Source organism: Camelus bactrianus, chromosome 17 (assembly GCF_048773025.1).
Source record: "Camelus bactrianus isolate YW-2024 breed Bactrian camel chromosome 17, ASM4877302v1, whole genome shotgun sequence".
NCBI lineage: Eukaryota > Metazoa > Chordata > Mammalia > Artiodactyla > Camelidae > Camelus > Camelus bactrianus.
This window is the reverse complement of record NC_133555.1, coordinates 29,313,339-29,341,216: the sequence shown is the minus strand read 5'-3', so window position 1 is coordinate 29,341,216 and position 27,878 is coordinate 29,313,339. Positions and strand designations below refer to the sequence as shown.

The 27,878-nt window shown below is 41.0% G+C and overlaps 1 protein-coding gene and 1 long non-coding RNA gene across 4 annotated transcripts in view; one reads left to right on the top strand and one right to left on the bottom strand.

Annotated features, from left to right (window-relative positions):
• Positions 1-27,878, bottom strand: part of ERC2 (ELKS/RAB6-interacting/CAST family member 2) — an 875,964-nt gene that overhangs the window by 161,673 nt on the left and 686,413 nt on the right. For all 3 annotated transcript variants that reach the window (XR_012499973.1, XR_012499974.1, XM_074344641.1), the window contains exons 15-16: positions 24,343-24,477; positions 9,193-9,258 (exon numbers count right to left, since the gene is read on the bottom strand). Coding sequence is in view for 1 of the 3 variants with exons in the window: in XM_074344641.1 (XP_074200742.1) it covers positions 9,232-9,258; positions 24,343-24,477 (162 nt within the window). In the remaining 2 variants the exon portion in view is untranslated. The remainder of the gene's footprint in view (positions 1-9,192; positions 9,259-24,342; positions 24,478-27,878) is intronic.
• LOC123612264 (uncharacterized) lies at positions 14,278-16,815 on the top strand. Its single transcript, XR_006719482.2, has 3 exons — positions 14,278-14,396; positions 15,460-15,726; positions 16,693-16,815. It is a non-coding gene; the product is annotated as an uncharacterized LOC123612264 (long non-coding RNA).

Here is a 27,878-nt window from a genome sequence, read left to right as displayed (position 1 = left end):
GAGATTAAGGTGCATTGAAAGAATGGATGCTGGGGGATCAGCAGGGCTGCTAATTCCATTGCACGCTGACTCAGGGCAGCCACAGGCATCTGGGCTCCCTAGGCTGACACCTGAGTGCAGAACAATGAAGCCTCATTCCACTGCCAAGAACAGATGCACTGGGCAGCGTAACTCCCACTCCCTCCCCAGCGGGCTGTAGTGTGCCCTCCCCAAAATGATAAACAGATGTCAATTTGTCAACAATTCAATCATGTGGCATTGTGTAAATAACAACAGCAATAATAGCCTTAGTACCTTTAAAGGCTTAAAGCAGCACCTCAGAGTGGTGCAACCAGCATTGAAACAGGGTCTCTATGACTCCAGAGCCTGGGGGCTGCCAACCACTTAGCACCAAAGACAGGTCTGTCCCCATCAATTATATATTTACATGACTATATGTGGTAGGGATAATGGGCCTAAAAATGGTACTTTCTCTGAGTGAGAAATTTAAGAATTGTTTCTCCCCATGATTGCTCATTAAACTTTATTTTCTACAATGAACATAAAAGTAATAAATGGGGAAATGAAGTGGTGGCTGTAAGAAGTTCAAGTTTTCCAGCAACAGTGATCTTTGTGATTTTTATTTCAGAGCCTCATCCTATGTTTTCCTCTGAAGGACAAAGGTACAATGTATACCAGAGGGGTCTTTAGCTACATATAGACATTTGCCTTTTTTATTCTGAATCTAATAGGTTTCATGAAGACATGATCTTTTCTCAAAAAGATAACAATCTCTTCTACATCATTCCAGGAGCTCTTTTTCCACGGCTCTGCATATACACAGTGACTGGGGCACTAAGGAAATGCTTGAGGACAGAAGAATCCTCAATTGCCTATGCCCTGTGACCACCGACACAGATATAACGGGAGGGGGCCAAACATATGAGGACACACAGTGGGATCGCAAGTGAGTCAGGCTGACCCTTAGCCTGTGGAAAGCATCTGAAAGCTGAAAGAAACAGCAGGCCGCCTCTTTATGCAGATTCAGCATCTCAGTGATTTTGTTACCATGGGAACAGGTCTGTGAGACTGAAGGCAAGTGTGGCCTACGGTTTATCAGGACAGGATCTGCATGGGAGAGATGGGGGTAGCTAAGACAAGGGCCTGGCAGGATGAAAGTTCTCGATTACTATATGCTGCTATTCTTAGCATTTATATTATATTTTCTGGAAAACAAAGCTAGAGAGAATGTATCTTAGCAGCTCAATGAATCTGACACACATGTTCATGGGAAAGGTGCCTTGTAGCCACCCAGGCAAAATGGGACTGTTGTATCTGTTTCATGAGATCATCTGGTAGTCTAGTGGGCCTGCACTCTTCCTGCAGGGGAAGGCATACCTGAGGAGGGCTGAGGATAGATTTCAGACCCATCTGGACATGGCCAATGGCCTCCAGCCAATTAATACCTCAATGGCAGAGAGGAATATAGTCATTCTGGTTGATATACACAGTGGTGGCTATATATATGTACATTGTTTTGGATGTTGTTGTCTAGTTTTTTTGTTTTTGTTTTTCATTTTGTTGGGACTGTGGAAAAGATTGGAAAGAGATGGAACTGGGGAACTCCTCTCTCCAAGAAATTCTGTTTCAGCCTGTTAACATTGCCCACCACTTGGGCATCTCTCCAAAGCAAGCCTCTGAGAAGAGTCTACTCTTGGTCTACAAGTCTAGGAATGAGACCTATGGCTGATCCTCTGGAAGAGAGGGTGTGTAGCATTTTGATGTCCCAAGCGTAAGACACAATTTATGGGAAGGATTGTTACAAATGGTGATTTATGTCTCTCTGGCACCTGCAAACATCCAGACAGTGCTAACTGCCATTAGTGCCTTTCCCCCTGTTCTCACCCATGGCTGGATTTCCTGATGTCCACTCAGCTTATTATTTTTCTTTCAGTGTCCAGTTTCCATACTCCTCCCACCCATTGATATCTGTGTCTCAGATTAATTTTAGCCAGATGTGAGTGTCTGGATTTCTCCAAGATTTGTTACTTTCCCTCCATGCTCCTAACCTTCTTTGAGCCATTTGCATGATTTCTCTGACCTCCCTAGTGTTTCCAACACGTCCCAAATTAGTGTCATCTGCGACTTTCCTTCACATGCTCTTTTCTCCCCTTTACAGATCATTAATAAAAAGGTTAAACAAGACCAGACCAGCACCACACTCTGGCAAATGACAAAGGGGTGGAAGAGGCTGGAGAGCTCCCTGTGCGCCAGCCCTGGCACAAGAAGGATGTAATGTAATGCAGCAACACTCCACTAGACGCCTCCCGCCTCTGGCCCCCGGTCATTTATCACCACTGTTTGTTTATGATTTCTCAGCCAGATTTCAGGTCCTGAGAGTGTGGTCATATCCAAGCCAATATGCATTGCTTTGCCAGGTAACCCTCATAAACTCCAGAAAAACCCACAAGAACTTATTTACTGCACTTGATTCTGCTTAAAAGCTTCTACCCCTGTCTCCAAGACCATCAGACTTGAGAGCAGAAAAAGGTAGACTGAGGTATCATTATCCTTTTCTCTCTTTCAATTCATCAGCTCACAACTGTTCATCAAATATTTGTTGGCATTTCATGTTATTCACTTGATTTTTCTTTGAGCTGAAAGAAACCCTCTGCTAGTGACATGGATTAATCCATAGTCTCCAGTAATCAAACCTTCCTTTGCTAGATCCAGGCATCATTTAAATCAAAGGTAACTAAAAAAGGTGTGTTTTTCTGGTAAAAAAGCTTTAAGACCTGCTAGAAAATGTATACTTGGCTCATGTAACTATAGTCATAAAAATAGATTTCCCCTTTTGATTTTCATCTCTTCTCTCTTTTCTCTTACCCACTCCCTCCTCCACCAAATTCACCCATCCCACAGTATCAACTACTTTCTTCAGTCGGCATATAGAGTCCAGCAACAACAACAGTGATAGTCTCGGGAGGACTGGCCTCACCATGAATCATACATGGGTAGGTATCTCATTCACCTCATCTCACCTAATGCTCACCACAGCCTTGGAAGATGTGCACAACCTTCTCCAAATAAGAAAATGGAAGAGCAGAAAGGGAAGAATACTTATAAACAGTGCTGGAGCCAGGATCCAGACATAGACTGGTCTGAATCCAGAGAACACACTACGAGCCACCCTGCCACACTGCCACTCTGTTTATCATAGATTAGCAGTTCTTCACCTTTTCTCAGTCACTGGCCCCTATGGGTATTCACTGAGGATACAGATACTCTCTCTCTTTGTGGGGTGCGCATATACCCCATCATGATATCATAGTCTGTTAATCACAGCATCATAACATCAAAGTCTGTTAATCAAGTCCAGGGTTGGCAGACCCTTGGGAGTTCATAAACACCAGCTTAAGAATCTGGGTTCTACTCTAAATTCCTCTAGGGTAGGAACTGTATTTTTTCATTGCCTCAACTCCAGCACTGAGATGAAGAAATATTTTTTGAACAAATTATTGATTAAAAGGACTTGGGGTAGGACATTCAAGCTATTGCTCTGAAGAACAGCTTTACAAGCCTGAATAGAAGATATAAATATATAGATGTCTTCCAGAGAAGCAAAGAAGCCAAAAAAAGAAGGTAGTTGGGAAGAACTAAAGCAAAAACGTCTCACTTTGCCTAGGAATGAATTCTGCAACTGGAAGTAGGCCAAGCCCTTGCCATGGTGGTTCCGAAACAGCTCATAGCTACTTCCAGTTACTTCTGATCTTAACTCTTGAAAACAGATTATTGAAAGCTTCTTCTGCAGGAAGTAATATACTTGGAACATCAAAATGGAAAGCCAGTCATGATGAGCAGCCAAAATCTTATGAGTCATGCTTTAACTGACAAAATTCTTGATGCCTGGAGAGCTCAGGAAAAACTGCAAGAAACAGTGGCATTTTCCTCCTATCCCTAGGTCCTTTTCATCCTTCTACAACTTTGGGAGCTCCGTTTTTCTCTAGACCACTGTGCCCACACATGTCTCCCTATTCTATGACTGCTGACTTTTCTTTGCAATCTTTGATATTCAATTCTTTCCTTTTTTTCTTTTTAAGGGGGGGGTATTTGGTTTATTTATTTATTTTTAGATGAAGTACTGGGGATTGAACACAGGACCTCGTGCATACTAACCACGTGCTCTACCACTTGAGCTATACCCTCCCCCACTCAATTCTCTCCTTTTCTTTGACAGTCAAAGGAGACACACACTCCGGAAGTTGGACTGCAGCTATGCTTTAAACCTGACAGCCTGCATGTCACTACAATGAGAGGCCAAAGATTCCCCTGTTGATATACAGGCAAATAGAAAATAGGGAGGTCAAAAGTCTGCCTTTCCTTGGCCAGTCCCACTGGACACCTGGGGAAAACAGAACAGAACAGGACTCCTACTCAGCTCCTCACCCTCCAACAATGGCTTACCCCAGCTTTGACACCCAAGATAGAAATCTGGAGGCATTCTTGATTTAGTCTTTTCTCTTAACTCTTCATCAAAGTCTGCTGACTTCACTTCTTAGTATCATCTCCAATTTATCCACTTGTCTGCATCTCCCCCACTGCTCCACTGGGCAGCACCATCAGTTCTTCCACAAATGATGGAAAACCTCCTACTTCTGCTCTTTCTGCCGTAACAATTCATCCTCTACACAGCAGCTTGGGTTGTTCTACAACGTAAATCGAATCTTATCACATCCCTGCTGTAGATCTTCTAATTTTCTCTTCTTTCTTTCTTTCTTTTTTATTTTTCTCACTTTTCTTAGGCTAAAAACCCAAACTCTCTCTTCCTTGGCCTAAGGCCCTACATGATCTGGCCCCCTCCTATTTCACCTTCATCTCACTGTTTTATTTTCTACCCAGAGTTATGATCGTTAAGCTCCTTCAGCCCATAAAGCTCTTTCGCACCTTCAGCCACGTGCTGAAGTAGGTTCCTCCTGTTAATCTCAGTATCTTCCAAGTTTCCATCAAAGCAATGGCCAAAATGTATGAGGTTTCCATTCATATGTTTACATTCTTATGGTCTCTTTCCCTCAACTAGATTGTAAGACTCAGAGGGTAGCAACCATGTCTATTTTAACTATCACTGTTGTTTCAGCATCTAACCAAGAATTAAACCATTTGATGAAACAACAGATGAATAAGTGAAAAAAAAATGATTGAATGAATGAATAAATGAATGAAGGAAGGAAAAGTATTAGTAGCTAATGACACAAGGAGGAGATGTATCCGATTCTCAGTCACAGGAAATACAGGTTGAATTAAAAACACTAGTCGGTATCCCTGGACAGCTGGTGTAAAAGAAAATTTCACTTCGCAGAGAAACTAAGACTTCAGTTGAGGAGGCTGAGCACAGGACAAGCAGGATGAGCACAGGCCTTGTGTCCAGACCTTTTCTGCTGAGAGAAGGCATGGAACATATAAACTTCCTAGCCACAATAAAATATCTCCTTCCTCACTCCTCCTGAGAGAAGGCATGCCAGGGAGTTCCACAAGCCTTCGAGCACTGCTTCTATGTGTATAGAATTCCTTTCTCAAGTCCAAGTGCTCTGTGATTCATATGTGCACTCACTGTAACACTGTCCACGTGCTGGTGCAATAGAGCTACAACTCCTCATCTTAACAGATTACATCTACTAGCATCATGGCCCTGTGCCAAAACTTGTTAATGCCCACATCTATATTTTTACAAACCAGGTCCTAAACATATGCATATGTCTTCAATCTAAGAAGACTTATTCTTTAAGAAATAAAAATGATCTTGTGTTCTATGTCTGCTCAATTACGGGAGTCCACAGTAAAAGTTCAAACATTCAAATGTCAAGGCAGATGTGGCACTAGATCTCACAAGGCCCCTCACTGTCCCACCTCACTGAATGTTCACAAACCAAACTGCTCCTTGGGGGTCCAAGGAAAGCACCTCCATTTAATGGAAATGAAGAGTTATTTGCTGACACAAATGATTGCCACGTCAAGTGGATTTTCCCAAAGGACATTGGAGAATTAAGCAGTCGCTTTTCCTATACTTTCAAAGCAAGAGAGAAAATGCAGAAGGGCTCTAAGAGCACATTTTCACAATCAAATTGAGGGAGGAGGGAGGTACCGAGAGGACAGTGGCTGAATACACATTTCAGTGATGCCCATGAGGGTAAGAACTTGCTGGAAATGCAATCCCTTGAAGTCTTTGCAAGAAAACCAGAAAAATAAGGCAGCCAAAGGTAAATTTCAGGCATAAGAAAACAGGAGTGGGGATGAGCCAATAGGGAGGGGGATTGGAGAGAAGTTAGAGGCAGAGTATAGGAATATACGGTGGATCTAAACAGGACAGACTACTAATAATTTGCGGGGCCCGGTGCAAAATGAATTGTGAGGTGACTTGTTCAAAAATTATTAACAGTTTCAAGCCAGTGACAGCAGAGCATTAAACCAAGCTTGGGGTTCTGTGGACTACATAGGTCACATGCTGATAATGCTGGACTGGGGTGTGAGGTTTATGGAGGGAACAACTACCTCTGTCAAACTCTTTAGAAAAGCAAACTTTCCTCAGTCACTTTGCTCTCAGAAAACACCACCCTTGAATGATCACAGTGAGACAAATAAATCATGCCTGGGCTTGTCTCTAGAAGTGCCAAAAAAGGGAGGAGCTGTCAGAGTTGTTATGTTAATTCCAATTTGTTATAATTTTTGGAGTGGCTTTTCCTAAATTATGATTCATTTCAGCACCAAAACACCAGATTCAAGTCAGGGCCTTCTGACGCTATTATAAGCATATTACTGATGCCTAGTAAAATAACTTCTTGTAATGTTTCTTTTATAAGGGCCATAAATCAAAATATTTAAAACAGTTAATTTTTAATGTACCACTATTATCCATCTTTAGTTATAAATTTAATGTCTCCTTAGGCCCCATAGACTGTAATGCGACTCAAAACATGCAACGGCTGTTCAGCAATAGAAAGTTCTCCCAGTATCTCATTATTTAAATCCTTAAGATACAGTTTTAAAAGCCTGAGGATATCTGAGCAAACTTGTTTAAAGGAGTCATAAAGAAAGATAAGTAGTTTTCCTCAGAAGCTTATAAAATTTATTACAACATATTAAAGTAGAATTATGTATTGACTAATTTTCAGAAGACATTTGTTTTCTGGGGTACATGGTATCTGGGGAAATTTCATGAAGAAATAAGGAGGATGGGGATTTAGCACCATTGTCTCCATTTGCCTCGAGCAAAAAAAGCAAGGTTGTCTGTGGGCCTTGGCTCCAGTTCCATTCTGAGGATGACAAGGTTCCTATCTCAGGGGGTGGTAGGGTAGGTGTCATGAATCTTGTGAAAGAGCAATAAAAATTTCTATTATTCAGGAGGTGACACAAATGTAGCCCAGCACCCTAACGCTTACAATGGCAGAAGACGCAGCCTCGCAGGAGAGCTCCCCAGAGGACTTACACTTCTCAAGACAGTCTCCAAACTCTTAGAAACTTCCTTTGCCTTCCTATTCCATGCATGCTGTGGGAAAGTTTCAAGAGTTCACTCTTTACCATTATAAAATCTTTACTTCTCATTTAAAGCTTTTTTAAGGTCAATTTACAATTTTATTAGCTTTTCTGAATGAATAAATATGATGTTTCTCTTAAAGTTTTCCTTAAATAGGGAGAGAGTCTCCCAGATAGAACCTTGGGAATTTCTCTGGTTTCCTTACCTCCCAATATTGACAAGCTTCCCTTTGGAACCACTCTGTATCTGAAGAGTTCATTCTAGTGTTGTTTTCCCCTTTACCCAGGAAAGGGAGAAGAGAGGAGACAGACATTCTGATATGACCAGGAAGCAGTTTCTACTGGCAGCAAAATGATCCAGAAGGTGTTACATCTTTATTATGCGAAAGGATGTTGTATCTGAAAATCGACCTCCTGTGTGTTCCTCGCACGACCAGAGAAAGCAATCTGACTCACTGGGGGGACCTACAACAGCTTCAACTGAGCAGTGAAACACATGAATGAAATTGTCACCTACATCAAAAACACATCAGTTACTGTTTTAAAATTCATCTGAAGCACCACTGTTCTAAAATTTGACGGCAAGACTTGTGGAAGGGCACACCTGGTGAGTTATCCTGAAGAATTGCCTCTTTGTCACAGACCTGGGACATTTCACGTTTGTCCCCCCAAAAGGAACTGCACATTGAGTACTTTTTGACCATGGCACACAATCTACATTCCTTGTTCTGAACAAAATGGCATATACAATGTCACCAAGTTCAACAGCATATTCTATATCACCATAGGTATATTCAAATCCATAGAGTTGTGACTTGGCGTTAAGCAACCTGCAATATTTTGGAAAGGTATGATTCTCAGCAGCAAAAGTTGCTAGAGTTCAATGTCCCATTAAAACCGTGTGGCAATCACTTACCCCACTATTCAATTACAATGCAGTTAGCACAGAAATAAAGGGTGGGTTCTTAATAGTTAAAAATCACCCTTTAAAAGAGCAAAATCCTTTGAAAACGTAATGCATGAAATTTATAATGCAAAACTCCACAGAAACACAATTGTCAAAAAGCAACAGATACAGTACCACTTACGAGACCTACCGATAGTAGTATTTCTATTCTAATTCATTTAAAGAGATACAGTTACCCATTCACCATTACTATGCCTTGATCCTTGTGTTTTCTTCAGAACTGCCATAGAAGAGAGTACAATCCATTAAATGGGCTTCTTAGAGGTGATAGTTTCTGCTCCATGAAGACATATAGTTTTATTTCCCTTATTCCTTGCCAAACATCTGACACAACCAGAAGGACATGAAAGTCACACCACACTGGCATATCTGGTAAAAGCAAGCAGTCGGCTGAAAATCACGACCGAAGAACTGTGACAATTCCTGAGTCCATAATCATGCCTTAAAAAGTGTGTATAAGTCCTAACAAGGGCATAGTTGACATCTTAAATAACACAGAAACATTTGAATCGTGCTCAACCCAGCCCCAACAAGGCAGAGCGATAATGTGGTTGCAGGGAGGGGGAGTAGGAAGGAGGAAGCTCTTGGGGATGGTCACAGAACACAGAAGCAAACACAGGGCACAGTCACAAACGTCAGCGAACACAATTGAGCACACACACAATATAACACTAGAATGCAATTTTAAAAGAAAAATGATATAAAAGATGGTTTCTCACCCCTCAAAACAAAACTGGAACTTTGGTTTACAGGCCCGGCTATGCCCATATGCCCTCCTCGTCATCCTGTGGCCGGCCCGGGGTAGGGAGGTGCACGGAGAGGAGGGGAGCACCGGAATGAAAGAAGAGAAGGTTAGTTACACCGTGATGCACTGCAAAGGCACACTGATCTTCACTTTGTTTTTTAATCTTAAAGAGCGAGGGAAAAAAAAAATCCATAGTAACTTAAGTTCCACATCACTGACTTGTAAAATACATAGCTGAGTTTTGTATCTATGGCAACTCCCACACAAAAACATTCCACCCACCCAGCTCTGACTCTGTGTCAAGATTGGATTAGAAGATTAAAATTAGTCTACATTAGCAGATGATTATTTTTTTGGAAAGCATGCAATCTGAATTGCATACGCCTAAGGAGTAGATTAAACCTTTTAAGTAAGCAGAGAAGTAATTATAGTAACCAAATACTCTTAATTTCTCTTAAGCTTAAAGTATCAATAAAGGCTGAAGAAGAATTAGAAAGGAAAAAAAAACTCCATCGACTTGGGTGGAGCAAACTCCTATAGCATGCGAGAATTCACATCAGTTATTTCACAAAGGCTATGATCTTCTCGATTTGTCAGGTTCTATTTTGCTCTTAGCCTAAAAAAGGATGTGCCCGCCATAGAATAATTATACATTTGCATGGAATGATTATACAATCACAATCAAATAAATTTCAAAGCAAAGGGAATAAACTTTCAATTTGGTAGAATGCTTGCAGAAAGGAAGTTTTGTTTAACTTCAAATTGTGTTCAACCGTGGATAAACTGAAACTTATTTGGTCTGAATTCTTGTTGAAAACATTTCCATAATGGTTCAGGCCATTTTCCTCACTTAGCGAAGAGGCCAACAGGCAGGGTAATTGAAACTTTGAAGACAGAAATATGTCTACTATCACAAGGTCCTGTTTTGAACAAGAATTCTCAGTGTTTACTGCGAGGATAGAAACAAAGTGTAGAAAACTGAGTGGTTCATACCCTGGCCTCACACATCATTTGGGAGCTGTGTCTTTTAATAAACCCCTGACGAAATCAGGTTTTCCTATGATTTGCTTCTTTGAGAATCAGGAACAGGAAAAACAGCAACTTGGAAAACTTCCTTGTGATTTGTATCCCTATTGCTTAACCTGTTGTCATTATTAGGTTGAATCCTATGAAAATGCCAGTATTTGATCATTTTTGATCTAGAAAAACAGCAGTTTCATACAGTTCAACCTCATCTTGCAGTTAGGTCAAGGTAATTTTCATCTACTCAAGGATTTAGATCTGTGGTCTTTGAAATGAGTTTTTGTATCATTTCTTTCCTTTGTATTTCTGTGAATTTTACTTTTGTGCATTTAAAAATATTATTCTGATAAAAGATGATCACCAGACTGCCAGAGGGGTCTGTGGCCCACAAACGTTGTACAATGCCCCACTAATTTCAGTCAATCAAGTGATTTGCACAGAGTCTACAGTGAACAACTCAGTATGAATTTGCACTGACAGTTTAGATAGCACTATTCTGGCAAAAAATAGAGTACAACTGATCATCTTAGCTGGGTCTTCTCATATAAAATTTACCTGTGTTTATTTATCACTACACAGTCTATAATTGCTCCTGGCAATAAATTTCTCTTTTCCCTACAAAACTTAAGAAATACGGATTTTTACATTCATTAAACTTCCTCTCAGTTTCAGGAGAAAAGCAAAGTTGAAGTCTCTTTTTATACTAATGAAGAAGGAAAATCTATAGCATGGGACCCTCAGGCATTCACAAATGGGTTTCAAAGGGTCTAGGAATCTCTTGAAATTCAGCATAGAATGTTGTGGGTACCTGTATGTATCTTTCTCCGGATGGAGGCACTAGCTGCCATTATGAAGTTCTTAACCCCCAAAGTCACTGCTCTAGGAAAACTCCAGGCTCAGAGAGATGCTATGATTTGCCAAAGTCACAAAACAAAATAGGAAGTTTTCCCTCAAATGTAACCCACAGCCCCTGCTGACTGCTTCTAAATGGCTGTAAAAATCACTCTCCTTACAGAGCAGTTTATTTCACTTTGCATTTAAAACCCAACAGCATGTATACACTCAGTTGGTTTCAAATCCATTCACAGAGGTTTTAAATTTAAAAAAAAAAAGAAGAGGAAAGAAAAGAAAGCCACTGCAACCAAAATCTACCACTATTTTCCTAACAGTGAAATGTGGTCTAATGCAAATTACTTTTAGCAAATTAAATATATTAAAAAGTGGTAATTAATTATGATTGAAGCAGACAGGAGTTGTAGCTTGAAAATATACACTGCCAATATCACTACTGTGCCTCGTCCACCATAGGAATAAAAAGGAGCTCCCAGATGTCGAGGGTTATTAAAAGCCAGATGTTGAGATTGACATCTTATATGCTGGTGAATAAAGTAAAGAAATATGACAGTCCAATATAAACTTTGCTAACATTTAACATGGCAGAAATGTGGATAAATTCCTTCAGTGAACTCAGAATATTATGCATTTCTTTCAAGCTTTTTGTTTCTAAAGTTTAAAGTTTTCAAAAGAAAATAGAAAGGGAAGTGGTGGCCACTTCTGGTCTCTCTAATCTTCAAAGCTTAAACATGAATTGACCCTAATCACTAAGTGATCTGGGTCAGAGTGAGTGTCCGCTTGGGGAATAAAAAACAAAAATGCAGGAGCTAATCAGAGACGGAGCTCCAAGCATTTCCAAACGTTCACAGCTGTTTGACTCCTGCATTGCCTGCATCTTTGTATGCAAATATTAATTTTTTTCAGCAACCTTACTGTACAGAAATGTAAATCTGAGGATCAAAAAATAAGAAACAGATAAATGTTACTTGATCCCTAAATTCAGGCCAACTTATTTAGAAATTCTTGGGGTTTTTAAATGCATCTATCAGGCCTGGAAGAGTCTGTTTCCTTCCCTTGTTTTTCTGTTTTCAAATCGACTTTGCAGTGGTGTTTCTCGATGTTGCCTGGTTTGCTCCCTTGTGTGTTCTTCATCAATGATTGCTATGCCAGGAGTTGCCAAAATATCCGAATGGGAAGAAAGCCTCTAGTCCATCAGTCATCCATCTGCTTTTGTTCACAGCATCTGGGGATGGGAACATCCAAGGTGGGCTGAAGCCCAGAGCACAGTGACCACAAAACACAGCAGATTTTGAAGAGGGAGGAGGTTTAACTATCAAGTAAACTCAGGATGTATCTATGGCTTCAGAGATGATATGAAGCCTTGATGGAAATCCTGTAGTCCCAGATGTTGGGCCCTAATGGGGTTCTCGAAATACTGAGATAAAACAAAATCCCTTACCAGATGGGCTGCTCACTGGGCTATGTTGATGACAAGATCTAAGGGCAAAGTGACTGAGTCATCACTGACAAAACAGGAGACCTGCTGTTGTGGGGGACACTTATTAGCCCCAGCAAAGAAGCTCTGGGAAGGAACTCTATAATATGACATGATAAATGGCCCAGTGTAAACCTTTAATTGGTCTCTATTTTGAAGCATTAGGTATCGCCAGCAGGCAAGCCCTGGCCCATCACAGGATATATATTCTTTAAACACCTGCAATTTTCTCTGAGTTGATAGCTGGCTTTTTTCTTGAAATAGAAGGACTAGGTTCCTAGTGGGGATCTTACTGTCACACCTGTACTACCTGGAAATGCGAATGAGAATTAAATGATGGAAATATCATCTTCAAATCAGCCCACTGCCTCTGTGAGAACTCAGCCAGCTAACTCTGCCAGGAAGTCCACCCTGGTCTCCTTGTGGGAAAAGCAAGAAGACTGTCCTGGTTACTAACAGGGTGTGGTGTGGACAATCACCAGACCCAATCCTACTCCTACTGCAGTTCATGGCTTGTCTGACATTTTTTGCAAACTTCAAGCTCCAGGAGTCTGCAAACTTTGGCCACATGAGTCACGGTAGCAGGACCATAGTGCAGGACTCATGATGTACCCTGTGCCTGGGTTTGACCAAAGCAGCTCCTTTTGGCATGTCCAAATGCAGGCCTGGCCAGAACTGGGAAAGGCAGGTGCATGTATAAAGGAAAGCAAGAAACATGAACCTGGAAACAAGGGCATCGAGCCTTGTCAGGCACTAACGAATTTTCTCTCAGGGTCAAATCCAAACCTTCCCTTTAGAGACCACCCATTTGTGTCTTTCACCTCTCCTGCCTCCTGGAATGCTTAGCCCATGGATGGATGTCTCTGTTCAGGTGATGAGGTCAGGAATGGCTGTACACTCTTACATGATCTGTAGTTGTTACAGCCTGTGGGACCTATTTGCAGACAAGTTCTCACAAAGAATTAGGAAAGTCCTATCCAGGTTCAGATACCTGGTATATGTCCTGTTTAAATATAAATGTTAACTTCTGACCTGGGCTAGACATGAGCCAGTGGGTATTAGCACCTGCCCCAGGTTGGAGAGTGTGACAGGTTTCCGTGTTTCTTCACTGAGTCTCACCATGACACAGGTGCCGGGAGGCTCTTTAGGCAGATGTGGAAAGGCAGGCTTGGGGAGAAAGATTAAGCAGCTCCCTGAGGACTCCTGCCCAGGAGCTGTGGAGCCAGGGTCAAATTTCAGTCTGACCACAAAGGTGTATCCTCCTGACGTGTGAGCTGTGAAGCCAAGAAAGAAGCCTCATTTTGGCCCCAGAAAAGGTATTGGTTCTGCTTAGCTCAGCTCTGAAGTCCTTCAAACTCTGCACTGCCTCCTTCCAAGCTATTGAAGGTCCCAGGTAGAGTTGGATGGTACAACTTAGGTGGGATCTCTCTGGCTTTTGGAAGAAAGAACACCTCACATGCACATGGCAGCTGTCTTTTCTACGGCATAACAGCAGCATCCCAAGAAATTTCAAGGTCCCTGAAGGAAGAGGCAGCGCCTCCATTCCCTTCCCACTGCATCACAGCATCTCAGATGTGGGAATTCCACACATATTTCCAAATAAGTAAGTTATAGGATCAGTCCTTGCTTTTCTGAATGACTCTAGTCCTCTGAAAGAGAAGGCTGCCTGGATTCCAGAATTCCTTAGGGCTGCCAAGATTGTGTTTACTTGTTTCTCCCCAGAATGGCTCCTTCCCTCTTCTGACTACAGCAGCTGCATCCCTGGCTTATTCTTCTAACCTGAGTTGGTGAAAGCTGAACGGCACTGGTAGAGGAGAACATGACGGGTGAGTCCGCATTTTAAAAGACACACTGGGGTGTTTCTCGAGGGAGAGGCAGAGACTGGAGGCTTGTGAAGCCGGGGTTGCTTCTTCTCAGCAAGTCGAGGTTGCAGGGGCCCCCTGAGGCAGGCAGTCATCTTAGTCCTCTTTGCCAAGCCATGGAGAACATTATAGAAGATTTGGAGGGGGGGGGTTCTCCTTCACTTCTAACTTTAGGCACTTTCTCAATTTTTTGGACTATCATTATAGGGTCACTTGAAGAAACCAGTTTTCTGTTTCCTTCAAGGAGAAGTAATTCTGTCAAACCAATCTTTGGCTTATGGTGCCAGCTCTCTCAGCTGAAAGATACAGGATACCCAGCTGAAGATGGGAGTGCTGGAAGGCTCTATGTTGGCCAACAGTATTCTTTTGGAGCCCAAAGTCAACATCTGCTAAAAGCTGCGCCATTGCCAGATAGCCATAAAAAAGGGGTGGGGTGGAGACAGGCTTTATTTTCATTCCCTCATCCATCAGTCATTAACCCTTGGCTTTGTTAAACAGAGTGAAAATTGTGGGTTTTTTGTTTTTTTTTAACATGTTCCTGGTTCTGCCATTTCCTGGCTAGTGGGCAACCAAATCCCCTAGCCTCTTGTCTCTTCGCTTCCTCAGTTGCCTCAAAAAGAAAATGAGATCAGAGGATCCTGACACTTCATAGGGTTGCTGTATGAATTAAACTTGAGAATGTAAATTAAACTACCCTGTAGCTGGTACAAACACACACAAACATAACTGAGCACACCATCCTTGTTGGTAGCACTTGATAGTTTATCACTATTACTACAAATTACTTGATATTACACTAAGAACAAAAGCAAAAAAGGGTGTGTGTAAAAAGGATCTGCTAGTGTATTAAACAGTCCTTAGTTATTTTAACATATATGGGCTGTTCAAAGCTAGAGTTTATTCAGATCATTAGTATTGCAGATGCTGGAACAATCTTTAAAATGCTGTTTTTCCATAAATAAGGTAGTTTTTAGATACTGTGTGTATGCAGTATACATTTAAAGCATGTTTTCAATTCTCTTTCCAGAGGTTCTGCTATCTCCTGAGTGCTTGTAAGCGCCTTGGAGTGTGGAAGTCCAACATGATCCTTATTACAGCAGTTCAAGAAAAAAATTTTTAAAAAGAGGGTAATGATGTTTAGCAACAGAAAATGGATTTCCTTGCTTCCAGACCTTTCAAGGTTGGCCACCTCCTTTCAGTGGGGGAGCTGAAGTGCTGCCTCTTAGACAAATGTGACTGGATTAAAGCAGCAAGTTGCAAAGGAATCAACCCTTCCAAATATTGCCAAGATGAGGTACATCTACAAGCTTGGGAGGGCAGACTGTGTCTGAAAACCCCTGATGACTCCAAAGATGCCGTAACAAATCTCTTAATGAAACCCTAATACTGAAAACAAGGTTTAAAACTAGGAGGAATCAGTGGGAGGAGGAGGGGGCAACTTTACCCAAAATAGAGTAAGACTGAAATCTTCAATAGGCTCAAACCTCCTTTAAGGAAAAATCCTTTTCTAACAAGAGGATCCTGATGCATTAAGCAGCGCTGCCTTTTTCCCAAACATGAAGACCCTACCTGGCAGGGTTTATCAAATCGTGCCCTCGTGTGCTTACATGTAAAGGAATTAACATCACACCCAGATTAAAGAGCTTTGGCAATAACCTGCTCATCTGCAAAGCCAGCTTCCCAAAGGCTGTGTCACCCCCACCTCCCTTCCTCTCCTGTGGCTTGTAATGGCTGGGTGAGCATGTAACTGCTGGTAGAGGAAGGAGCAGTTAAATACCTCACACAACAGTTCAGACATTTGTCCTTATTTCCTTCCTTACTTGCGGCCTCACAGAGAGCCATGGCGGGGTCATTCCAGAGCTTCTGCTCTTAAAAACAAGCAAATAAACTGCCACCTTTATTTCCCAAAGGTGAGAAATCACATATTCCCTCTGGCTCATGTTTTAGTAGCTTTGGGGACTTTTAGTAGTCTTTGAGGGATAAAGAGAAAAATGACATCTGAGGTGTCATGTACTTTCTACTTCATGTACTTAAAAAAAAATCTGTTGAGTTTTAAACATTATCTTCCAATCTACTTGCTATAAAAGGAGCATCAGAAAAGGGGCAAGTAAGCATAAGAAAAAAAATTGTAACTATGTGTGGTGAAGGATGTTAACCAAACTTATCTGGTAATCATTTCACAATATCATCAGATCATTATATTTACACCTAAAATTAATACAATGTTAAATGTCAATTTTTGAAAATTAATTTTTTACAGAAAGAAAAGAGGCAAGTGGCTCACAAGATTTATTTTAAAATGCATCCCAGGACATCCTTGGCTCCGATTCCGAGAGGATTGGCCCAAGAGTGGGAAAAGTTGAAATCTCTGAACCCTTCTCCCATCCAATAAACATCTGCCCAAACAAGAGGTTTCTTCGTGGGTTTTTGAATTTGAAGGCTTCATCCCTACATGAAGCCAAAACCCAAAAGTAGGCCATGAAATTAGATTTGCAATGCAAAAAACCTCTATCGTCTCTTATTCTGGCAAGCTTCAGACATACTAGCTTGAATGGGAAACTAATATTAAAAGCCTAAGAGATGTAACTTTTCTTATTAGGTTACCAACTTGAGGAACTAAAAATTTTTGTTTTTTGGTTGTCCTGAAACTATAGTAAGCTCTGATACATGGTAGTTAATTTTTCTTCTATGTAGGAAACATAAAAATGTACTTACACACACATATATGTATATATAATGTATATTCAAACACGCACTCAGGGGAAGTTAGGGAGAGAAATTTCTAGTTAAACATGATCTTGAGAAATTCTTCCATATGTGGAAAAGTCCTCAGTTCGTCTGACATATAGCTATACATATATATATACACACAGGACACTATGTATACATTTATCCCACATTCATTTAACCTCAAAACATAAAATAAATTCTTTTTTTTCCTCCCTGAGCAAAAGCTAGGAATAACAACTCTATATACAGAATCCATCTTCTGGGGGCAATGGCACAAGTTAAACCCCTCGTCTGTTTGTTAGAATTCAAAGGGCTGCACTTTGGCTAATCTGCTGGTGAAAGTGCAAGGAAAGCAGGGCATCAATCACAGAACCCCGTCCAGCATTTCACAGAGGCCAAGTGGGGAAGCCACAGGCCTGAGTTGGCTTCTGAGAAGTAACAGGGCCCAGGGAGGGGCTGCTGTGACTGCTTTGTTCTCCTAGTGGACGAGACTCCACCAACTCCTGTTGACCAGACAGAAAATTCAAGCCCCTGGGAGGAAGAGGAGGAGGAGAAAAGCAGGGAAGGAGGGCTGTGGTTACCAGACAGATCTGGGGTCAAGAAACACATGGGGCTTGGAAATGTTGTCACCTACTTCTGGTCACCACTTCAGTGAGGACCTGATTGTAAGGATGGCAGGAAATTCCCCCCCATAGGAATGCTCTGCAGGACACTGACTAATTCCATCTGGGAGCTCAGGTGTGTGCAGCATGGACAGAGGTGGGAGAGCGAGAGGGACCGAACTTCGTTTCTATTTTCTGAGCTAACTCTACCTTATAGCTCTTTTGCCTGTAAGAAGAAGGGAGAGGGAACATGTTTTGAGACCAGAAATCTCAAAACCAAGGTAGCAAACATTGCAGCCTCTTTAAAGCAGAGCATAGGTGCAGTCAGCATGGGTGAGATCACTGGGATCACTTCATTATATCTTAAAATGCAATCTGTATATCTGTCCCATGACCACTTGCTTTTAAAGAAGGCCAAATCTAGGTCTGGGTTCTTTAATGATCAAGTTATTTGATGCTTCTGGGAGAATGACATGTGTCTCAAGCAGAATTTTATGGGAATTTTCAGCAGAAAATGGAAGTGGTCATTAGGTGCTCTGATATGTGTCTGTGGTATAAATTCATGTTTCGGCTGAGAGTCATCACATGCTGGGACCACACGGTAAACAGGAGCAACAGAGAAAGCCAAAGGTCACTATTTACATCTGCAGGCAGATTCTGGAAATTGCCAAGTGGAGCAGGTAATATTTAGGATTAGGGCAATCAGTTTCATAGAAACAGATTAGTAGAGTGGACACCCTAAAGTTGAGGATGCAGAATTGAAAACCCAGCTTCTGGCACAATAAGGTCACTATCAGAAAGTATTCCAAGAGCCCTGGTTGGTCTGATGGCAGCCTTGGGCCAAGTGAAGCAACTGCTACTCTGCTCTGGGGGCCTGGCTTGTGCCAGGCCTTGTGTGCACAAAGGCTTGTGAATGAGTGAGTCACTGAATGTGGGTCCTGGCAATGCACTGCCAAGGGCCTCCTGTAACCCAGAGCAATTTCCTTCTTTCTCTGTGCCAGACTTCACTCCTTAAGTATCTCACTCTGGTGACTCCAGGGCAGTGAGAGAGTAGTAAGAAGCCTCATTTTCACTGGCACAGTGACAGCAGGAATAGAGAAGAGTAAAGGGGAACAGGGGAAATGGGTGGTGGTGGTGGTGAAAGGAATAAAGTCACAGAACAGAAGAATGAAAATAAAGACAACAAAAGCTGAGGCAAATGGGAAGGGAAATGAGATGACATTTTAATTCAACTTTGGGAAATAAATCAAAACTAGATGAAATTTACTAAACTTAATGAGAAAGGGAAAGAGACATCTGCATTCTAGAGGAAGTTGATATTGCAGCCATGCAACCATATTCAACATATGAGATTGCATAAATATATCCATACTGACATTCAAGGTGGTTTACCCACAGCATACAGCACTCAGGGACTCGGGCCCTCCTAGAGGGCCAACTGATTTTCAGGTCTGTAACTCTGAGTAATTAACCTCTCTGAGCTCCAGTCTTTATCCGCATAATGGGGATATTCCCATCTGCCCTTCCTATTTCCTAAAGGTACTATAGGAACAACTCATTCAACAGACATTTACTGAATGCCTACTATAAGCCAGACAGTTATGAATGTGCTTTCCAATATGTAACAAAGTATGTGAATATAACACAAAATTCAACCAATTTTTCCATAATCAATTTAATAAGTAGTATGCCTTCATGCTCTTGGACTCTGTAGCATTCTTTTAGAAGTAAGATTTCTATAAAATAAGGTATGAAATTTAAATTTTAATTGAGATCTGAAAGTCTTCAAGGTAGTCAAAATTCCTTGATCTTTCAAACTCCTCTGAGTGAGCATTTCCATTCAAAGAAGGAGGGACAGAGAGGAGAGGCAAGTTGTGGGTTTGGAAAGTGGCCACATATTCTAGGGTTTCCAATCCAAAAAAATGTTTAGGTTTTTGCCAGTTAGGTCCCTACAAATTAGATTCAGAGTGGCAGATGCTTTAACAAATGAAGGTACATTTTGCACAAAAAAAGCAATAAGGTCCAGGTCCTTAAAGACCCAACATCCAACTCAAGACCCAAGCACAGAAGTGTGAGTCCTGGAAGCCGAAGAGCAGCCTGAATGAACCTGAAGTGTGGTGCTCACTCTGATGCTGTGCTTTTCTTATCCATGAGGTTAGCTCATACCTAGGAGCCACTGTAAAGAGGTTAATAAAATATGACTATAAAAATCACATGATGCCTGGAAAAGCAAGTTCAAAAAATTGGCATCATTGGTAAGAAAATGAAAAGATGCTACTTAGAGAAAATAACAGACAGTGATGATAACAGGTACAGAGGGCATTTAGGAGAAGTTGAGTTTCCATGTAGCTTTTCTAAAGTCAGTCTGGGTAACTTCACGAAAAATAAAGTTACTAATATGTCTCCAGAATGTACTATTTATTCTTTGGACTTAATTGTTTCTCAAAGCTCACCAGCAGCCTGTGTCATAGGAAATATTTGTCATCTTCCCATGTGAACACCTCTTGGTTTGAAGGATTTCCTAAGACATTACTGGGATTTCTCTGATAGTTCTGCTTGAACATATTCAATGACCTATGGCCATCCTGGGGGTCACAGGCCACCAACTATTAACTGCTCCTTTCTCGGGTAGGGTCTAGGCTGTGGGACTGCCATCCCCCACTGACTTTTCCATATTCCATTCCCCCATCACACTCATTTTCAATCTGTCAGGGGCCACGCATTTATGATTTTCTTGCTTTCCTGGGTCCTCATTATTATAATGGCTCCCTTAATTCCAGTCTATTGGGTTTTTTTTTTTCCTTTGGTAGGATAACTCCTTCTCAGATGTTATAGTCTTTAGAAAAGGTATCCCAAGAAATGAATGAAAGGGTCACTCATTTTCTGCTACGCAAAGCATAAGGAAAATTGCCTTAAAACTCCACCTTCTGATGAAAAACACTGCTGGAAACTGGATCAGCCATGTTTTAAACTGGGTAGTCTCTTTCTTCACCTGATACTCTGAGAACAGCATTTCTCAGAGCACAGATGTTACCAGAAAAGAATAAGAAAGAAAGGTTCCATGGTGAAATAAGTCTGGGAAATGCTGGGTTAAATAAAACTGGAGAGCTTTCTTTCTTATATGACTTTATAGATCCTTTGATCTGTTAATTGCACCAAGACTCTCCAACATCATGTTCTAATATGCAGCACTTTACCAAAATTCTTTGCTCACCGAATCTTTGTTTCAAGATTCTCCCCTTGGGACTAATGTTCCAAAAGTTACTTTGGAAAAACGCTAGTCTAGACTTACAACCCTTGGATTGGGTTTCTCCTGAAGAGAAAGAAAAATCATAGTGAAGGAGAGAGGGACAGGGAAGAAATGGAAAAAGAATCTAATTCTGCAAGTACCTGGCAATAGTTAAATTGAGTTTCCTAAGAAAAAAAGAGCTTCTCTGGAAAAGTAGCAAAGTGGCTGATTTTTTTGTATTTCTTCATTTTCATATGTTCAGACCTCTTAATAAAGCTCAAAAGGCAACATCAACATTTTGTAGCCCCTCTTCCAGAAGACACTGTTGGTTAACTCTCAGGGCCACAGAAAGGTCAGGGCTGGAAGAGTCATAGAAAGGGAATCAAGAATCCCTGGAAGAGTCCTTTCCCCTGTAAGTCAGTTCAGTTAACACGGGTACATCATGAACATTTAGTCTAAATCTCATCCAAATCAATCCATTATTTAGACTCTAATGTTGTCACATACTGATATAAATCTGTCACTTTCTCCTAAGAAGTAGTTCCACTCCAAATATATTAGTATATACCCTCACACAATTTTGAGTAGCTTTTGTAATCAATTGGGAAAGACTTCCTGGCCTTTCAATGGCTATTACATTCTGGGACTCAGATTTACAACAATGCACATATTGATATATGAGTTGGTGAATACGAATTTCAAAAATCCAGCACAGGGTAAGGCATCATTGTCCTAGACCTGGGACACCTAGTCAATAGGGGCAACTAGCCGAGGGGACCTTATCATCTCCATCACTGGAGTCAACCTACTTATACCAGGGTTCCTAACTTAAGTTTCCTCTGATGGAAAAAGTACACCTTGGGAGCTTTACAGGATTGTTGACTCCAGTTTTAAACCACAAGGCTTTCCTTCTGGTCAAGGGCACTTCACTTTCACAGTCTGGAACCCCACTGGAGTTCCTAAGTCATGGGCCCCTTAATTAAGTTATAACTACCTTTTACCTGTCTTGTTCTGATTAACATGATCCAGAACAGAATTGAAGGAGACATCAGGAGACATACGATTTTTGTCCTGTATTTATGATAGATAAGACAGAACCCCCTTCAAGAAAACTCCTTGAAGGCAGGGGATTTCCTTGAAGGGGGTTCTGTCTTATCTATCATGCTCTTCCCCAAGCCCAGCAGATTGGCCAGTATGGAATATGTGCTCCAAATATCAACTGAATGAGCAAACAATCAGCAGCAGGACTCTACTCAGTTGCCACCTCCCTTCTCTCAGGGACTGGGTTTTTCATATGCAGAAGAGGATAAAGCTCTCTGCTTCTATGCCTGTGGGTCGCTTACAGTAGTTACTGAGATGAAGGATGTAAAAGTGGAAGGTCGTCACCATCTCTCTAACAGTGGCAATGAGAAAGGTATACCAGAGGTCCTGACAACACAGCTTAACCAGACATTCCTCAAGGAATGCTAACCCTTCTATGAAGGGCACCACCTCTGAGCAATGTTTTTTGCCCTATGACAACCTCTAGTGTCGGTAGACAAACATAAGGAAGTCAACCAAGCAGGCAAGTACTCTAGTTTAATGATTAAAGAACTCTAGGAAAATATCCAGAGACAAGTTTTCATAAAAAATATCCTTCACAAGGCAGATAAATTTGAACTGTGCCACGTCTCTAGCAGGACACATTAGCCTATGTGTCTCTGTGATGAAACGAGACTGTTCTCTTAGCAGGTCCTTGTGTGATCCACTCCCACAGTTTGGCTCCAAATCCTTTCTGTTCCTATACTGTTCTCTGTTCCTGTTTCTCTAGGGGAAAGTCCAGCGTGGCCTTCTAGCACCAATAAAACCAATAAACTCTTCATGGCAGAAGGTCAAGGAGCAAAGGGCAGGGATCAAGAATGAGAATGAAGAGATTTAGTTAGCAGGATGCCAAGTATACTGGGATAAATCAGTGCTGGAAGTGGTGGTGGCAGTGAAGAATGAGATTTGAATAAATAAAACCAAGTCAACCAAAACTACAGACATACAAGATAATGGCATAAACTTAATCTCTCCATTTTGCTGATCTCCAAATTGAGAACCAGTTTTGAGAACTAATGACATAAACTGGTACCTTCCTGCACTTGGCTTCAGAAACCAAGATGTCCTGTGTGAACATCTTCTGCAGGGTTGAGGTCTCTGAGGACTAATGTTTCCCAGTACGAGGGTAGGGCCAAGTTAGAGGTGGGGGCAGGGAGCCTCCTGGTTCGAGCTACCTTACTATACAGCTCCGGGAAGCACATCTTACGTTGTGTATTATATAAACAGTGCTCCCTGAAGTTGTACTCCTGGTAAAACACCTTGGAGACTTGGAATCTTAACTTCTTCTTTGGGATGCTAGTGACATGAGATGAAAAGGAAACAGCCATCTGAAAAATAGTTTTAGGAGCATAATAAGCACCCCTCCCTCCAGCAAACAATTAAACTCCTCTTCACACAGGTAATTGCAATAAGATCTCCCCTCACATATTCAGAAATATGTAACAAAGGCATTCACACTTATCCAGATGATTCTATTCCATTACCTATGGCCCCATCACTGTTGTAATTTTTTGTATGTTACACAATTTTTTAAAAGGTCATAGAACAATAAAGGAGGAAATGCTGCTAATTTTGACTACATTACCTTGCTAGTTTGCATTTAATTTCATAATTTCTATGAAGTTCACCTTTAAGAATTTTAATGCTAAACACCATAAATAGTTTTTGCATTTGGTGGCTGAATGCAAATATTGTTGAAAACTACAGGAGGGTTGTGTTTTTGTCAGTCCATCTCTTCACTACTTTACTTAGTCAAGGGTTAAGATAGGGTCCAAATCAAATAAACTGGACCCCTTGACTTCACTGGCTAAAATGCAAGCAAAACTGATTTCTTTTTATGTTGTTTTACCCCAGTTTTAATTTGCATCACTAAGGAATTTTCTAGGACAGTGCTCAGCAAACTCAAGCTTTCTCTGGTTGCCAAGCTCATGAAAACAAAGTGCTCTCACTTAAAACTCTGAAAGAGACGTTCCAAAGTAACCCACCATTAGATACTGAGCCAGCAACAGACTACATATCTATGAAAGAAGAAAGGAGGGGAGGAAAGAAAATGCATAACATAAACAAGAACAGACAAAACCTTAAAGAGGAAGGAGAAAGGAAAACATTTAGATTCCTTGAGTGATGGAAATAAATACCAAAGCTATTAGTTTCAGTTCAAAGAACATATCACTTTATGCTGTTTATTATTTCTTGAGGATTATTTATTTTATCTTAAAATATCCAAAGGGTAAAAGGGGTCCTGGAGGTAAGCAGCAATGAAACTGACCTGGTCAGGAGAAGGCCTGTGATTGGAATGTTGCGACCTCCCAGGAGATCGGTGGTGGTGGTGATGGTGGTGGTGGTGGTAGTGGTGGTGGTCCTCATCATAGTTGTCCGCCATCAGCTTCATTCTGTTCTGGGTCTGTGCAGAACAAAAACCAGGAAAGTTTCCATCAGGAGCTAGAAGACCAGCCAAAGAGACTCAGGGCATAATTATAGCACCTATAGGTCTCCCTTTGTTCCTAACCCAGAAATTTTCATTTTTAGTTAAACTGAAACTTAATAAAGAATGCATCATGCCATCAGCTTTGATGAAAGAGACTTTGTCACATCCTTGAAGTCACTATGTTCTTGGATCTACATTTGTAGACATAAGTGTACTTCCCCCATCCATGTGATTTAAAAGAGAAAAAATGGACACTTTCTAAAGTGCTTTGTTTTGTTATCAAGTGATCACTGAGATCCAGAATAAGCTTGCAATCACATACTGCCAACAATCACATCCTACACTCTAGAGCAAGCAAAAGAAGGAAGCCCTGGATGAAAAGATGGGAAAGGGCTGGGTAGAGACAGAGAACTACAGACAAACAGCAAACAGTGGTCTGGCAAGATAAGGCAGAGAAATCCACTTAAAAGCTGCTAAATGCAAAATACTGATGGAGATGATTTGTTGCTATGATGACTTCTAGGGAAAGAGCTCTCTATAGACATTTTAAATGATACTGTTCTTTGGGAAATAAAGCAGAAAAAAAGCAAAGTTTAATATTTGTCACATGATGCAACTAGGTGTCATAGTTAAACCCAGGGCCACAGAACTGTATTGTTTTATTATGAAGGGCAAGAAACAGAATAACTATCAATTACTTAACAGGGTCACAGACTCTAGAAAAATGCCTAAAGACCATGGGAAAGGGCAGATAAAAATATCTAGCCCAGAAAGCAACAAAATGTAGAGTACAAGTGTGGGTTTAGAGATAAAACCGTCTGGGTTCAAGTCCTTCTCCACCTCTTTACTGGTTATGAAGTCTTTTGAGAGTTAACTATTTCCACACCTCAGTTTCCCCAGCTTTAAAATGGGAGTAATAGTGCCTCCCTCCCTGGGGTTGCAGTGAGGAGAAAGTGATCTGGCAGGCAATGGGCTTGAAGTAAAAGTCATATGCTATTATTACCATTAATATTGTTGCTGTTACTTAGTGGAAGACACTTTTCCTTCTTAATACATGTTCCTTTGCCTCTAACTTCTATGCCTGGCTAAAGGACAGCCTTTTCTTGACCCCGCCCTTTAGGCCGGGTGACGTGTACCTCCTACTTACCACAGCTCTACAGCCACGGACTTATCTGTCCATTTGTCGCTAGGCTTGAGGCTCTTTCTTTCATCTGCCTCTCCCCAGAATCTAATACAGAGCTAAGCAAATGCAGATAATACTATGCATGTTGCTGCAACGAATGACTGGAAGAAAGAAAGGGCCATGATTTTGAGGGGTGCTGCAAGTTTGTTTTCAGCCAGAGAAGGTCACTAAGAGTTGAGGACATGTCATGAGTTGCCATAACAATCCCATAAGCACTTTAAGAGACCTGGAAGGCAGAGGCTGGCAGAGCCTCCAGCTAGTTGGAATTTTAGTATGTAATATAAATAATATTCTGATAATATTAAAGGACCTAGCAGTATATATTTGTAGTATTTTTCATGTACAGTCTAATTATACTCAAAATTTTCCTGGGAGGAATTATTACTATCCTCATTTCCAGCTAGAAAATCAAGGCATAGATTTCAGCCTCCAGAGTCTCTTTCTTGACATAAAACATGGATATCTTCTGGGTCTCCCAATTCTCAATCTCTAGGCTTCCCTCTTCGCCATGTTGCAAGTTAAAAAAAAAAAAAAAAAAAGCAAACAGCTGAACAGGTAGAAATAACTTTCTCATAAATGCTTCAGTTCTGTTAAGTTTTGGAAACACCTCACATCCCAATTCTATGTGACAGAGGATGTCTCATGATTTACTCACTCCATTTTTTAAAATGTGTATAATATCTGAAAGGCCCCAGAGTGGATGTAAAAAAGGCATGCGTATGGATAAAAACAATAAAAATAGAGGGAAAGAGCCATCTAAAAATCAAATAAAAAATCCCAGGCAAACTTTGTCAGCTGATAGCATTTCCATCCTTCACTTGTCCACTTAAAGTGTCAGAAGACCCAATAGACACGTTACACCTTGTAAGAAAGAGCAGGTCAGTGGAGTTGTTGCCCACCAAGTGCTGAGGCTCATCTACTCTGCCTGCCCTACACATGAGATTGTGAAATTCAGCATTCACACCTAAAATTCCAGTATTGTCAGGAGCCTGTACTTTTGAACTCATGAACTAATAAATCTGGAATTGTTTCTTCTAATAGTATTCTGAAAGTCTGAAGGGAGCTGTTAAGATCTGCCTATGGTCAAGAAGGAAGAGACTCACCCAAGAATGAATGATGAAACCTAAATGAACAAATAATAACTCTGTTATTGTAAACATTATAATGTCCTTATCCTTTGGGGAAGCTCCTGTGATTTTATGAGATTATTTTCTTACCAGCGACAAGCCTAAAGTTCCCTACCTTTGAACTGTATCCCATAAAAGAATGTACAAGCTAAACAAGATGCTATATGCAGTCCTAAATGTGTCTGCCGAAATGAGGTGTTGGAGAGTAGGCATGTCATGGGATAAAGACTGTAAATGAATGATGTCATCTTTCCAATTTGGTGCTGAAATATAAATAAACCACGTTGTTCATGTGAATACCAGATCTTGGGGAAATGTACACAGAGCAATTGTGAGCGGAAGAGGCTTCTTTTGATTAGTCTGGGCTGGAAGAGAAGAGTGTGAAATGGAGATGAAAAATGAGAGTTTGGCCTGATACCCTAGACCATTTTTATTTATCTTGCTTGTAGCATATCCCTTAAACTGTGACCGAGTTCTTACAGGCTGGTTGCTAGCTTTCCCTACCATAAAAAAGTTTGACCAAATCTGCTCGGTTAATTGTCGAACTGGAAATGGGGTCTCTTTAATTTTTTTTTTCAGTCTACACTACCTATCCACCACCCAACTACACTGGTTTTCTAAGACACCAAGAATGGTCTGGAAAGATAGGAAGCTATGAATAACACTCCCTAATGGTGGATGGAAGAAAACTGCAGAAAAAAGTTAAAGAAGGATTGGAACAAGTATACTATTTGTTCAAATAATTCTGGACACATCTACCAGGTGATTCCACGTGTAACAGTAGTCATCTGATGCACAAGGTGCCCAACGCAAAGCCTTAGACACAAATCTTCCGGGCAGTTATAACTGAAATCCTAGGAAAGCTAATATAGAGTTGGAGAGGGATAGCTTTCCACAGCACTGCACTTGGGAACTCATGGTCTCATTTAGTAATTCACTGAAGCCCACTTTTATTTCCTTTTCAGAATCTACCAAACTGCTGACCTGACACTTTCACCTTTGGCTAACTATATTATATTCGTTTTACTATGTTATGTCATGACTGCTGAGACAAATCTAATCAGATT